Genomic DNA, 13,622 nt, shown 5'->3' with positions numbered 1-13,622 from the left:
TCACCACCTCACCCAGGATGCTACACACAAGTTTGACTCCTCAGAGAATGGCAGAAGAACAAAGTCAAAGCCTCACACCCCTGGGAGAAACAGCACAATGCCCCAGAAGAAACTTCACTGACTTCACGCACAATGTAGCACCATGCAGCAACAAGCCTTGGCCTCACACTGAGAATCCCCAAGCCTGGCCACCTTGAGAGAGAGAAGAGATGCTTCTGCTCCCCTAAAAAACCATGCCCAGCTCCTCACCCACATGAGCTACTCCCAGCCTCAAAAGCAGCAGGAAAAAAAAAACCAACGTCACTACTAAACACAAAGCTGTCCGTGTCACCTAAATGAAAACCCCCTGAAAAACAGCTGCAAGCACAAGTTGGCCATGCTGTTCGTCTGAGCTAACCCCAGAGGGGAGCGGGTCTCTCACTGGGAAAGGAGAGCAGGACATAACCCCAGAACCACCAAGGACTCCATCTCCCCCAGGAACCAAATCCTCCTCCAGGGCAAGGTTCCAGTATATGCCAAGGAAATACATAAGCCCTCAAACTCTTCCATCCTAATACTACCAAGATTATTTTTTAAAAACTTTTTTCTTTTCAAAGAAAATTAAAAGCTGACACAACACAAGACAATTCACAGCTGAATGTGACTTTACAGAGCTATCAGACAGACAAGCTCATTTAAGTTTTCCAAAAGTCCTATCTGAGGTTTGAGGGACTAATCATAAAACATCTAACATCAAAGCGAGCGTCAAATAACAGCAAAGCACATTCCCTCACACAAAGCTTCAAAAACAAAGCAAGCAGGCACATGTGGTTTATGTTATTGCAGTTTTAGCACTGTTAAATATTTCCTAAAATATTCTCCCTAGATGTGAGCAAAATGAAAATCTGCTGTGAATGACACGCAACTTGGAAGCTCAAGACTAAGCTTTATAAAGCACAGGTGAGCTGAGAACAAACTCCTACTGCCAGCTCAGAAGTCAGAAACTAGGACTCATACTCTGAAAAATGTTTGAAACCTATTTATTCTTAAAGCCAACACTAAATATTTTATTTCTTGTGCTTTATTTTTCTGGCCTCTAAGTTAGTATCATTTAATTAACCACCTAGTTCAAAAGACATCCCAGCCTCAGAGGATCTGTTTATACTCTTTGAAAAAGACTCAAAAGCCAATAAATAAATCTGCTTAAAATAAAAGGTTAAAATTCCAGCTGTCATCCCAGCTCTCCCTGCACTACCAGCAAGAAACTCTGGTGGTTTTCATCATCTTCTTTTTCAGTTTCTATAATACAGTCCAGAACAGGCTCAAGAAACATCTCACCTATGAGGGAGCAGCAATAAACAGATCGTAAGTTCTAACGCCTAATAATAATTTGTTTTAATTATATATGTTAAGAAAAAGATAATTAGAAACCTAAAGAGCTTAATGTATATTTAAAATGTACAAGAGTTTCCATCATGATAGGGCTAATGAACCTCTGCCAGCGCCTTTTATGTGGTTTAAAGTATTTTAATACATAGGGTAGGATCGAGTAATCTACCCATAAAGAAAAACAAAGTAAAAATTAATTAGCAAATTGGATACATGTTGTACAACAAGCATCCCACACAAAACCTAAAAGGATACAGAAAAATTAAACTCCCTCAGCAGCACTCAGACACAGGACACCAGGATTTAACCTGAAAAAACCTTTCACAAGCCATGGCGTTCCTTCCAAACCTGCTCCTGCCGGATACAGCTTTAAACCCAGACCCAGGAGGAGACCAATCTTTACACAAAACAAAAGCAACCACAATTCGCCCTAGAGAGCCCCATCAAAGTGTTTTCCCCAAAATAAACAGCTCTATAAAGCAACACACCACTGGATATAAATTTATACTCTGCTCCATACCACGTCACAGGGGCAGGAAACCAAACGCTTGCCTAAAAGCGAGCATTTCTAGGGGAAAAGAAAAAAAGAAGCTTAAAACCTAAAAATAGTTTGGAAAAAAAAAGCTAGAAGTAGTTTCAACCACATTGGAAATCATCAGTATTTTTACCTCTGAAGCTACATTTCAACAGGCATCATTACAAACACAGACAAACACAAGCTGAAAACTGAAGTGTAATAAAAAGCTTCCAAATCTGAACTCCTCCAATTAAAATGCATTTACAGATATCACTTACAGGTATCAGGTCTTGCTTAACCTCTGCCCAGTCAGAAGGCTGTTGAAGCAAGGTTAAAAAAACCCCAGCACCTACATGACCAGCATAGATACCAGACAAGGAAACATGGGAAGGTACTCATGACTGACCTGCAAAGCATCAGATAAAATATCCAGAATTAATTGCAGCTTTGAAAGAAACAGGCTCCCTCCAAGTGTTTACAAAGCCAGAGCATTTTAAAGCCCTGCTTCATTGTTATTCTAACAGCAAAAGTAAATTCTGCCTATGTACTTATGGCTGGACCGCATACCTTCCCATCGGGGCACAAAGGCTTATCTGTGGGTAAGGAGCACATACCGTGTAGGTTCCTAAGCGGCTGGTTACAATCCAAAGAACAACACAAAGCTCGATGCTTCCTCTCCTAAGTCATTGTAAAACCAATGAGAAAGCAGAATTCCCCCCTAAAACTACCCGGGACACTTGCCCACCCATCAGCATCCGAGACCACTCGAGGGCAAACCATATTATACCATACTGGGGAGCACAGGAGAGAAACATGAATTTGTTCTGCCAGATCACAGCTTACTGTCAAAATCCACCAAAGGTCTTTTCTCTCTCCAAAAACCCAAGAGATAATAGTGTAAAAACTTTTGTTCATAAATATTTATGCAAGTGAACTTGTTAAAAATTAACCGCTGTCGTTAAAGGTTTTGTATCCTTTAGGATTCCCAGCATGCAGTGCAGTTGCATGCTTTATATTAAGCCTGGCATTTCTGCATTCCTTTCCTGCATGCTTTTGTCATTTGTCTAAAAATTAAAAGAAAAAAAACCCACACACCACACACACACAAAGACGGGATCTGTACACATAATAATAAAGCAGTTTTTAAGAAGACAAAGATGCCTGTGTTCAACATCCAAGATCTTTCTTTGAGCAGGGGAAAAAAAAAATCAATTTAATGACTCCAGTGAGATCAGGGTTTAAGCCTCGTTTAAGTTTTACTAAGCATGAAGGAATTATTGGTTGATAATGTGGCATATATATTTTTTTCAGACCTGCCAGCTTTATAAGCACGAAGGAGCCAGAGCCTGAAGCACTTTGTGCCCATAAGCACAACCCTCACCCCTCCACACTATCCTCCATTACCAGAAGGTCATTCCTCCTGGATTTTGTCTGTCAATTTTTCAAAAGGATTTTTCCAACCACACAGAGAAGGAATTTCACATCTGTACTGTCCCTATTTTTTTCACAGGTCTGAGTCAGAAACACAACTGTATAAACATCTGATCTTTATTAACAGAAAATCTCAACTGTGCAAACCTCAGGTCATGGCACCGGGAGCCAGTGGTGTCCGTTAAAGGGATCCTTAGAGGGGAACAGTAGTTTTGATTTACTGCTGGAGAGCATCAAGGAAGCCAGGGTTGGAGTTTTTATTTTTTCCCAAGACATAATGGTTCCCAAGTTCCTATCTTAATTGCAAACACACACAGCCACAAAGTGTTTGTGTCTCTGGTGGCTGGAGCTCTTCCACCTCACCTTACAGAGGCATCCACAGGATGGATGTGGAAAGTTGGCGGAGGACATCTCAGCCTTGCCTCCCGTCTATAAACACACAGCCCTTCACAGCCTTTTGTTTGATGTAAATTTTCCTCCTCCAGCTCAGGGCTGCAAGGCTGTGACGTGGCTGCTCCTGGGACAAAAACAGAGGTGTCTGACCCCACATCACCCACCCACTGCCATGTGAAGAAGAGCCACACTACAGCCAAGACCCAAACCTTCCCCCCGCCAGCTCTAAAGGCAAATTCCCATGGCGAGCATCCCACACGCCCCTTTTGGGCTGTGGAAACAGGAGATAAATCACCCACCGACTTTGCGGCGAGCGCTTCCAGAACGTGCTACTTCATCTAAAAAGCTGACGGCTCCGAGGACAATGAGCACGAGCTCTGGTTTCAAAGCCAGGGAGATGGTTTAGACTTGTCAGGGGGGACATGAAACACCAGAGCCAGGACCATCCTCTCTGTTCTCTGGCTCACCCAGAGCAGCAGCAGGAAGCACAGGGAGACAGGGCAGATGAGATGCTGGATACCAGCACTGGACATCGCTTTGGGATGGGACTGCTCTGCTTCGTGTCCTGCATGCATCTGACCCCAGCGCTCACCCACATCCTTCACAGAATTGGATAAAGGCTCATCAAAGCTATGTTCCAAAGACAAATAAATTTAAAAACTGATTTTAAAAGAAAATTCCTTTGTACTGAACCAGTCCTGGGTTTAGACAACTGTCACCTCTGTCTCCCACTCCCACACCAGCTCACTGCATCCACACCTTGGTGGGCAGGTCATTAAAACATCACCCTCAGCAAGCTATTATCTTCCCTCCTCCCTAATTTTAAAGTTCCTGAAGAGCTACTCCTCTCCTTCTAAAAAAATAATTTGGTTTTGAGTTTCACAGTATTTTAAACAGAATAATTAATCATCTTAACGCAGCCCTTACAAAATATTAATTCACACCAAAAAAAAGGCTGTAATCATATCCTCAGAGAAAAACCTTTTGTGCTTCAGGAATTTTCACTGCATGTCCTCAGAGGTGGGAGGAGAATTCTTCTGCTGCCTCCTATTCTCACATCTCAAATGGGAAATGTTTTGATAATGCTCTTCTGAATGCAAACTGTACCAAATGGGATTTTTATTATTTTTTTAAGCAGCTTTTTTTTCCCCAAAAGGAAGAACGGCTCTTTAAATAAACAGAGCGAACTACCCATTCCTTACAACAAAAACCACCCTCCCTTCACTCATTCACGCCATACCCTGGCACAAAATGAATTTACATTTCGCATTTGCAAAACAAATTCTCGCCTAATGTCATTTTAATGGGAACGCGCATTTCAATCCCTTCCAATAACAACGAGGAGCGGCTTATTCTATGTAAAACACCCCAATTTGTTTCTCTTTAAATATATGCGGATTTCAGATGAGGACAGGAGCTAGAAGGACAGGGGAAGAGGAACATTTCCTCTCCGGCAATCCCCCTCCGCCAGCGCACACAAAAGCCACCTGCCCATGGAGAGAAAACACGATGCCATTATTCCCATCGTCATTCCCACGGCCCCTTCGACACCGAACGAGCGTGAGAAGGCCGTGCGCATCCGTCCCCGACACGCGCATCACGCCAGGTCACCGGTGCTACCCGCGGGTCCACCCAACTCGTCACCCCCGCCGCTCCCTTCGCTCCCCCCGAGCCGGCCCCGCTGGACGTGCCCTGCAGGGGCTGCGAAGAGGAAAGCGGGGGCTGATGCCACCCCTAGAGATGTTCCAAGCAAGGAAAGCCCCTGATGGAGAGGACAAAGAAGAACGCTCGGAGCTGTTGGAGAGATGCATTATGTTTGTAAGCCCATCTCCCGGTGGAAAGGACAGGACCCCCGTGGGAGCGCGGGTGGGGGTGCTCAGGCGTGAGAGGGACAGGGCTGAGGGGTCGGGGAGGGCAGCAGGGCTGCGTGCCCTCCATACAACCCCCCGACGGGCACTTCGCGGGGGGATGGGGGGGCGAAGAGGGGTGGTCTTTATTTTCCCCCTCGGACTGGACGGACGGCGTCCAAGCTGCGGGCAGCTGCCAGTGACCCCCGGGCAGACGCACCCCAGGAGGCGGGGGGAGGTCACCCTCGCCCTCCCACCCCCTCAAACCCCAAGCCGGCATCTTCCCGAAGGAGCGCACGGCAGTCCTTGCCCCCGGGGCAGGATTTTCCTGTCAAACCACAACCGCGCCAGACAAAAGGCTTAAGTGCAGGAGGGGATGGGGAGGAGGGGACGAGGACGGGGACGGACACAGACGAGCCCCCGGGGGCCCCGTCCCGGCACTCACCGACTTGCAGCACGTTGTCCACCGCGCCGGTCTCCAGCAGGCGGATGCCGCGGCGGAAGGGCAGCCCCTCGCCCTGCGGCGCGGCGGGGGCGGCGGGCGGCGGGGGCCCGGCGGCGGGGCTCTCCTCGCCGGCCGGGGCGGGGGCGGCGGCGGCCGAGGGTCCCCCCGCGGCGGCGCTGGCGGGGGAGGCGGCGGCGGCGGCGCGGCCGGGCTGGAAGCTGGAGTACATGCAGATCTGCCGCTCGCTGCGGGGGAAGCTCCAGTAGACGATGCGGCGCTGGACGGGCTCGGGGATGCGCTGGAAGCGGCCCTCCACCCGCTCGAAGGCCCAGCTCCCCGCCACCCGCTTGGCCGCCGCGTCCAGCAGCGACTCGGGCTGCAGCAGGCTGCCGGTCCCGCCGCCCCCGCCGGCGCCCCCCTGCCCTGCCGCCGCCGCCGCCGGCCCCGCGGCCCCCGCCGGTCCCGCCGCCGCCGCGGGGCAGCAGCCGGGCAGCGCCGGAGGGGCCCCGCTGGCCCCCGCGCCCGGCCCCGCCGAGCCGGCCCCCGCGGCTCCGGGACGGGGGTGCACGGCCCCGGTGCCCCCCGCCGGGCAGGCCCGGGAGCACAAGCGCTTGGGGCCCGGGGCGCCGGCGGGCAGCGGCGGGCGGAGCAGCTCCTCTCCCTCTCCTCCCTCCGCCATGGCTGCGACCGACTGAGCCGGGCGAGGGGAGGAGAGACGCCGAGGAGGAGGAGGAGAGGGCGGGGACCGGGGGGGGGTGGTCCCGCCGGCCGGGAGCCGGCCCCGCCGGGGCGGGACGCTCCGCAGCCCCCCGCCCGCCCTCGCCGCCCGTCGGGGCACGGCCGCCTGTGGCACCTGCCCGGCTGCCGTATGGGTGGTGAGGGCATGGCCCTGGGCACCGCCCGGTGTCCTCCTGGCCGTGTCCCCAGGCGGGAGGGGGACACGCAAGGGACGCGGAGAGGAAGGACCCGCGGCTGAGTGTCCCCACGGCGCTGGTGGGTGAGGGGCTGGCGCAGCCATCCGAGCGCCAGGAGCCTGCGCTGAGCCAGCGGGACAAAGGGGCACGGCGGCGCTCCATGGAGGTGGCAGCGCTCCCGCGGGGTGTCGGCGGGATCGGTGGCAGCGCTCCCGCGGGGTGTCGGCGGGATCGGCACTGCTCCTGCTGCGTGCCCGGTTCAGGCGCCCAGTCTGACCCACATATCAACACCCAGCCTCACCCGTAATTCACCTACGGCTTTACATTGAGTAGCAGAGCAGACAACAGTGCCCTGCCCTTCCATGGACATCAGGGTTTGCTTTTTATTCTAAAGCCCTGTAGTGAAGATGCTTGTCCCACGCATCATAGCAGGGTCCTCGGGCACAGGAACCACCAGGTCCTTTAGTACACACGGCCTTTGGGGGAGGAGATGAAAAACAGGTACTACTGGCTTCCAGGAGCTCTCTTGTGCTCTCAGGTGGGATTACATTAAAGGGACATATGAATATATTCAGCACATACTGCCTGAGTCGGCATCCCAAAAGCCAGGGAGCTGACTCCTCACCAGCCTCTGCTTTCAGCCAAGGGTGATGGCAGCGCCCCTGGGACCAGCACAGCGTGGGGCTGATGGGGGAAGGGCTGTGGCAACTGAAGTCCACTTCTCTGGGCCTCTACACCCTGCCATCACTTTGCTGCTGCGTCCAGCAGGACACCATTCCAAGATTTTCGCCAGAAATACATTCCTGGTTTTGTGTCCTGTCTAAATTTACGTGACAAACCTCTGAGGAAGAGCAGAGCTCACAGATCTCCGAGTTCAGTTTTCTTGCTATTATTCTCAGTGCTTTGAGAATCCAAGACCAATTCCTTCCTATCTGCAGTTCAGTCACATCTAAACCATTACCGGTTACTCCCTTGTTGCAGAGATCTCCTATTTATTCTTACTGACAGAGCAAGAGTACATTTCCTGGAATAACAGGGCGATGCAATTAGGGAACAGGAAATAATTATGCGCCTTTGCTCTGCCACGAGATACCTCCAAGCCCAAGGTCTCCTCTGCAGGACACGGAGGGAAGGAATCGGGTCTCAGGCAGGTGGTGAGAGCAGGCAGAGCTACTGCAATGAGAAATCTCCATTTTAGAGAGTAAGCCACAAGCTAATCGATGAGGGTCAGGAAGAGGTTTTCCTTGAAGGCTGAGGTGTTCCTTGCTGCTGTTGGTCTTGTTCAAAGTAATGAGCGCTAGCAGTGGCAGGGACTGGCCTGGGGCAGCAGCTGCACACAGATTTGTTTACGCACAGATTTTCCCCAGGAATCACATCCCCATTTCTTTAACCCTGAAGGCCATTTTGCTCTCTTGAAGAGTTTGCTGCAACAGGAAGCACTTGCCACAGAAGCATGGCATTTTGTCCATCACCTCTGCTTACTGTTGTGGTGACAGGTCCTGGGGCGACAAAGAAGGGCTTTGTCCACCTCTGCCCCTCCCTGGCTGCACAGAGGGACCTCACAGGGCCATCCCAAAGCACCCTCCTGGCCCAAGGTGGAGCACACCTTCCTGGCAGAGAACAGTCCGGCCATCTCAAGCTTTTTCTGATGCTGAAAGCTGTGGGCTCTGGTGTCACAGAATTTCTGCTGGTACCTGTGTCTCCCTGCAGCTGCCAGGGCTGCTCGGGCAGAGGGTGAGGCTGCATGAGAGCTGGGACGTGGCACCCCAGCTTGTCTGGTCCCTCAGTCACCAGCCGCTGCAGAGCTCACCTAGTGACAACCTTGAGTGTCCTTACGTCGTCCCCAGACAGTGCCAATAAAAGGAGTTTAGATTTCAGACCAAGCAGGGATGTTATTCATTACCAATAAGCTGACTTTTCATTGCATAAAACATATAATCCAGACTCAAATCAAAGCAAGGTTGGTGCAGTGGCTGGCCAGACTGTCTCTGGGGGGTTAGCATGTTATTTCAAAGAAAAACCAATCTATTTTTCCTCTCTCTCTTCATTCAGAACATTTGTTGCTCCCCATTCCTCCCCATATTTCCCTGTGCCTTTCATCACTGCCTTGATTTTGTAGGGGGAGAGCTCTCCTCCTCCCAGGGAACATGGACAGACCTCTTCTCCCTGGGGAAGGATGCAAAATGTCAGCCTCCAGCCCAGCCCCTGATGCTGCTCATTCAGAGCCTGGAACCAGGTACATCAATAATTCACTGCACGCTTTCCTGAGCCCAGCCATTTGCTGAGCCACTGGCAGCCCTGGTTCCCCTCCTGTTTTCAGGACTGTTTGGTCAGGCTCTGCCTGTGCTGCAACCCACCAACTCCAGCCCTTCTGGCCTCATCACTGGTGTTATCCATCAAGTGCTGATTTCTCCTGCTGGCTCCAGGATGTATTTTATTTTGAGTCCCTGGCTAGAAAATTGACTGACCAAGGGGCTGGACCCCCAAGGGCCCTAGACCACAGTCAGGCAGCAATGCAATGCAATGCAATATCTTCAGAAATTTTTTGGGTGCCAGCTCAATCAGAAGTCCAGCTTTAAGGTGAAGGTGCTGTGGAGTAAGAAAACGGCTTTCATCTTCCTAGAAATTAATTCAAGGACTATAAAAAGGAGAAAGGACAAGGCTGATGAGGAGATGCCTCTGTGGGCTTCCCAGCAGCTGTGCTTTGTTTTATGGCAGTCAAGGTTAGTGGTGGCTGGTGCCACATCTCAGCCCAAGGGGACGTCACCTCCTTGGCTGCTCCCACCTGCACACCTTCATGTAGCTGCTCTCCTCTCTCCCCATCATGCCCAAACACCATCCTCAGCTGAAAGACTGCCTTTCTCTGGGCATTCTCCCCTCTCTTGGATGCTCCCATGCTGCTTTGACATTGCTGTGACTCCCACCAGTCAATGTTGTGTTCTCGCTAACACGAGTGACACTGCAAAGCCTTTAGAGATGACAGCAGAGCTTTGCAAGGCCCAGGGAGCACCAGGGAAGTCCTGTGGTGACAGATGAAGGTACACAAGGGCAGAAGAAGCTTTATGGGCAATTAATGGTGGGAAAGGAACAGGATAGAATGCAGGCAGACACCAAGCTCCTGCTCCAGCCATCAAGAGGATTTGCTGCTCTGAAGCAGCCAAAGACAGGCTTATCAGCAGCCCTGCTACAAGCCCCCATTGTACAGTGCTCACTGGAAGTGAGGCTGTTTCTGCTTTTCCTATGTTGCTGATGCTGTTCAGAGCAGAGGCAGAAGGGAAAGGATACAGGGAGTAACTGCAGCTCCTCTGCCTTAATGCATTTGAGAGCAGAGGAATCTATTGGCTGGGACAATTATCCCTTAGCACCCCCATAGATCCAATGTCCAGGACGAGACAGAGAGCATTGTCTTATGAAATATTTGGCCTTGCAAGCAAGAGGAGGGACACCTTGATTTGGTTGCCCATGGAGTTTAGCACCATTTTTAGATTTTCCAGTGCCTAGTAAGGTCTCCAACAAAGCACAGACTGGAGTTGGAGCTTTTTTGCTGTCAAACTGTTCAAATCCCCTGTGGATTCTCCACTGATTCATTAGCGCTGAATTATTGCTGTGCTCCTCTTCCAGCAGGGACTCTAATAAAGTGGCTTTTTGCTAGCCAGCCAGTTATTTTATGAAACTTTCCAGAACTGACAAGCTCAAAGACCTCCTTCAGGTGTGACTGCAATTGTCTGTGTACTCAAAAGAGAAATGCAAGGACTGAAAGTACCATCTCTCCTCTCCAAGCACAGGCTGAATTCCAAGATCAGGACTGAGATGGCTGTTCTAACCCTCATGTCAATCCAGGAACAGCTCTACTTGCCTGTGTGTCCCTGTGGTTGCTCAGGCTGGGATGATGCAGACCCAGACACCCCCTTGTACCCAGACAGAAATTTCTGGTTGTGAGAAACTGTTGTTCCCTTTCCCCCACACATGATGTTACATCCCTGGCTTGCCAGGGCTGCCTTCCCCCAGCCCCTGTAAGATTAGCAACATGCTGAGCTTCTGTCTTGCCACGAAGATTTCAGCACCCTTCCAGCAAATGCATTTGCTGTGTAGACAGCAATTAAGCACAGAGCAGCTGCTGGGTGAAGACCTTGGCTTCCAGGAGGAACAGCCACCTCTCCAGCATGGAGTCTACAAGCACAGGATGCTCCAGAAAGTTACTCAGGCCCGCACTGGAGAGATGTCCACCCCAGCCAGGCTGGCTGTCTCAGGGCTGAGCTCAGCAGAAAACAACCCTCTTGGGCCACCACCTCCCCCTTTCAGCCACTGAAGTTCTTTCCCCTTCATTAGGGATGCTAAAATAAATGGGGGATCATTTTTTCAGGCTACAAGAGTATGAATAAATGATGGCAAAAACAAGGGGTAAACAATGCTTCTGTTAGTCTTTAGTATGGGGTCTGCCCTGGCTTTGGAACACGAGTGGATCACAGGGTCCAGCTGGATGGGAAGTTGGAGTCAGGCATTTTGGCAGCTTTACAAAGCTGTGGTTCCTCAGGTGCAGTGAGTGCCATCATTGTCACATCTGCCATCATCCCAGGCTGCTCTCAGCAGCGGGATTTGGGAGCCCAGCATCACGGCTAACCTGTTTCCAGGAGCGGCTTGTGGAGAGACACACGGCAAATCACCCCTCACACGGCAGAAAAGGATTATCTTGCTGTCTGCTTTCCTGGCAGGAGGGCAGAGGGGACCCTGAATCTCAGCAAAGCTCCTACAAACACAAGGACCAGGGCAAGATCCAGTCTCAGTCCTGGGCACCTGCCTGCAAATCCACGCATGAGCTGGCCTGGTGAGATGTGTCTCTCCCAGAGTGTGGGTTGGGCTTTTTCTGCTCACACTGGGCTCTTTCAACCTCCTGATCTAAGCTGTAAATAACAGAACAAGACTGTGCTGGGCAGACAAAGAGAGGAGGTGATGCCACAGAAAGCCATGCAGGGGTGAGAGCCTTGGTATTCTATGGGGCTGGGGCTGCAGCTCTGCATCCCCCAAATCACTCTGGACCCACCAGGAGGGAGGGAGAGAGCTGGGATGTGTCCCTTGTAGGTCAACAAATGGCCATGGAGTGACTTGAAGGCCTTTGGAGGAAGGAGAGAGGTTACAGGAGGAAACAACAGGAGAGGCAAACCTGTTGTATGCAGCTTTGCTCAGAAGTCAGAGAAGCACCTCCACCCTCTGTCCCTGGGGACTACTTTGGGATGACTCTGCTCTCCCTCTGCCAGCAGACAGAAGATGGGGCATGCCAAGCAACTGGGCTTTGAAAACCAGGGATTGGACTCTGTCCTGCCCAGCCTGGTCCCATGGTTGATGCTGAAGAAGGAGATGGGAATGAACGTGGCCAAAATCTGACTCACTTCTGCAGCCCCTGCATCACTTCCATCAACCCCCCTGCACTGGTGGCCATGCAGGGACCACAAGTCCCTGCTGCTGGCTCATCCCTGCTGCTGTTTCTCTGCTCTGTCCCATCTCCTTGGGCAACGCTACACCAAAATGAATCTGGGCCTCTTCATCAGGGTCATCAGCAAGCTGGCCAAAGCCACAGATGACCTCTCCAGGTCCCATTCCCCAGCTCCTAACCCACAATGGAGATAGATGGCTGCCACCCCCAGGCAGCAGCAGCCACCCTGACCCCAGAAAAGCCAGAGGGGCCCGGCTGGGCTGGACTTGGGGGACAAAAATGCAGCCGCCTGCATTTATTTTGCCTAACAACAGTGATCCCTCTGTATATTTTCATTCTGTTTTCCTAGGCTCAGCTGCCTCCTCAATGAAATGTTTCCAAAGCAGCCTGGCTTGGCAGCACGCCAGCCCCGGCTGCCAGATGAATGGGCGGAGGAGGAGGGACCCATTCCTCTTCTTGACACAGCATCGCTGCACAAGAGGCCTCTGTTGACATTAGGACTGGCTGTTCCTCCTTTCCCGAGAGGATCTGCCCAGCCCTCGGCAGGAGCAGCACACAGGGCCAAGGCTTCATGTGACATGAAACTGACATCTGTCCCCCTCCAGGGTGGTGGCACAGCCATGGGTCCATGGGTACCAGGGTACCATGGTGCACCATCCTCCAGGGTGGTGGCACAGCCACAGATAACAGGGTACCAAGGACTGCTAGAACCTGAGTCAGCCCTTGTTTCTGGCCCTTGACCCCCCCAGCTGAGCCAGCCCCTCAACAGGTGAGGATTCCTTGGAGCTCTCTGACTCTATTTACACCATCACTCTCCAAGACATTGGTGATGTACAGAGCCTCTTTCCTCACTCAAAACCCCTCTCCACCTCACCCAGAGCAAAGCTCTCCCTCAGCACTGCAGGAGTACAGACACTGACACAGGATTTGCAGAGCTCCAGGTTTCTGGCATCTTTCAGGGGTGAATCCTGTCATAGGGGCCCCAAGTGTGGCACCCCAAACCCTTCAGGTTTTTGGACAGTAATATATGGAATAGGATCAGTTTCACCCTAAAGCCTTGCCCCTACTCAGTCATGTAGGACTTCATCCAAACAATGTGGCAGCTCTTTCCCACACCTCAATGTCTCTACCCAGAGCAAAATGCCCACCCAAGCTTTCAGGGCCAGAAATTTGTCTGCTGGGAGGTAACCAAGTGGTAGCTGTTGCAGTGGACTACACACCCAGCACCAGATGGGATCCTCCTCTCTGCCATGGCTAATTGCAGCACTGGTCATCA

The 13,622-nt window shown here is 51.7% G+C and overlaps 1 protein-coding gene across 1 annotated transcript in view; it reads right to left on the bottom strand.

The window, feature by feature from the left end:
* ZSWIM5 (zinc finger SWIM-type containing 5) overlaps positions 1 to 6,680 on the bottom strand; it is a 95,307-nt gene extending 88,627 nt beyond the window's left edge. The window contains exon 1 of the mRNA XM_066555903.1: positions 6,002 to 6,680. Coding sequence (XP_066412000.1) covers positions 6,002 to 6,680 — 679 coding nt within the window. The remainder of the gene's footprint in view (positions 1 to 6,001) is intronic.
* Positions 6,681 to 13,622: the final 6,942 nt, after the last annotated feature.

The sequence above is a fragment of the Molothrus aeneus genome, chromosome 9 (genome assembly GCF_037042795.1).
Source record: "Molothrus aeneus isolate 106 chromosome 9, BPBGC_Maene_1.0, whole genome shotgun sequence".
NCBI classification, from domain to species: domain Eukaryota; kingdom Metazoa; phylum Chordata; class Aves; order Passeriformes; family Icteridae; genus Molothrus; species Molothrus aeneus.
This window is presented reverse-complemented; position numbering and strand designations above follow the sequence as displayed.